Here is a 1,269-nt window from a genome sequence, read left to right as displayed (position 1 = left end):
GGGGGGGGGGGGGGGAAGGGTGTCTCCCAGGGGACGGGAATCCAGGCCCAACAGCACCAGGGGAGCCGTGGGGGCGGGGCCTCCATAGCACCGTGGGCAGGGGCAGTCCCAAGGTCCTGGGGCAGCTCGAAGCCCCTGTGCATATCCAGTACGCTCTGGGGGCCGGTCAGTAATAGTGCATGCGGCCCAGGGTGCCCGTGCCCGTGGGGCTGGGCCCCAGCGTGCCGGTGCCCAGCAGGTCTGGCTGTCCAGTGCGCCAGATCTCCCGCAGGATCCGTTCCCGCTCCTCTAGCCGCTGCGCCCGCTCCAGCTCCTCCGCCGAAGTGAAGACGTTGACGCTCAGGGGCCCGTCGGGCTCCGCGGACACCTCGGGGCCCGGCCGAGTCACCGTGTCCTCATCGTCGTCGTCGTCGTCGTCCTCGGCCTCCAGGGTGCTGCTGCGGGGGTCCCGGCGCGCAGTGGGGCCTCGGGGCCGCGGGCGGGGTGCACAGGAGATGCTGATGACTAGTAGGCACAGGGTGAGCAGCAGGCCAAAGCAGACACCCAGCACGAAGTAGAGGCCGAAGCTCTCGGGGTTAGCTGGGGGTCAGAGGGCAGAAGTCACGGAGGGGGCCTGGCGCGTGGGAGTCATCCCATCTCTAAAAGACTCCAGGTTCTAAGTTTGGGGGGCAAGGGCAGTACCCTCTATTTGAGGGACCTTAGGTAGCCGCCATCGGGCAGTCGGGGGAGTGGGGGGCGGTTTGGGAGTAAGTGACTGGCTAAGGGTGGTTAGAGTGGCAGGGGCGTGGAGGAGGGGAGGGAAGGGGTGGAATGGGGCCTGAGGAGGCAGGGACGGGTCCAAGTCCCGGGGTCTGCCCTCACCGCGGATGTGTGCGTAGGCCGCCAGGCTGTTGCTGAGCAACTCCATGTCCCTTCGGGGGGCATCCATGCTTTTCTGGGGGAGCAGCTCCCCTGTCAGCCTGCGAGGTCAGCAAGGTCAGACCCTTCTCCCCCTCTGCAGCCGACCCTGACCCCACTTTCTCCTTGGGGCAGCTCTGCTCCCTGGAAGGGCAGCCCCAGCCAGGCTCCACCCTGGAGAGAGAGGCTTCCTAACTTCGTTGCCGACCTGGGCCCTGGCTGGGGGACCCTTCCCGTGGGCGCAGACGCCCCAAAACCTGAGGGTCGGGGGAGTGAGCCGCAGGAGGCTCCGTCCCCTGGTGGGTTCCCCAAACGAGGCCCGCTTTCGCCGTCCGGGAATCGGGATGGAGGAGAGAGACGCGGGCGCCTTCC

The 1,269-nt window shown here is 68.0% G+C and overlaps 1 protein-coding gene across 1 annotated transcript; it reads right to left on the bottom strand.

Moving 5' to 3' along the window:
- Positions 1-166: 166 nt before the first annotated feature.
- Positions 167-928, bottom strand: EVA1B (eva-1 homolog B). The gene is made up of 2 exons (XM_007453818.1): positions 862-928; positions 167-579 (listed from the first exon to the last, which is right to left on the bottom strand). Exons 1-2 carry the CDS (start codon positions 926-928, stop codon positions 167-169), a joined length of 480 nt encoding a protein of 159 aa, XP_007453880.1.
- Positions 929-1,269: the final 341 nt, after the last annotated feature.

This window comes from Lipotes vexillifer, unplaced genomic scaffold, assembly GCF_000442215.2.
Source record: "Lipotes vexillifer unplaced genomic scaffold, Lipotes_vexillifer_v1.1 scaffold213, whole genome shotgun sequence".
Lineage (NCBI taxonomy): Eukaryota > Metazoa > Chordata > Mammalia > Artiodactyla > Lipotidae > Lipotes > Lipotes vexillifer.
This window is presented reverse-complemented; position numbering and strand designations above follow the sequence as displayed.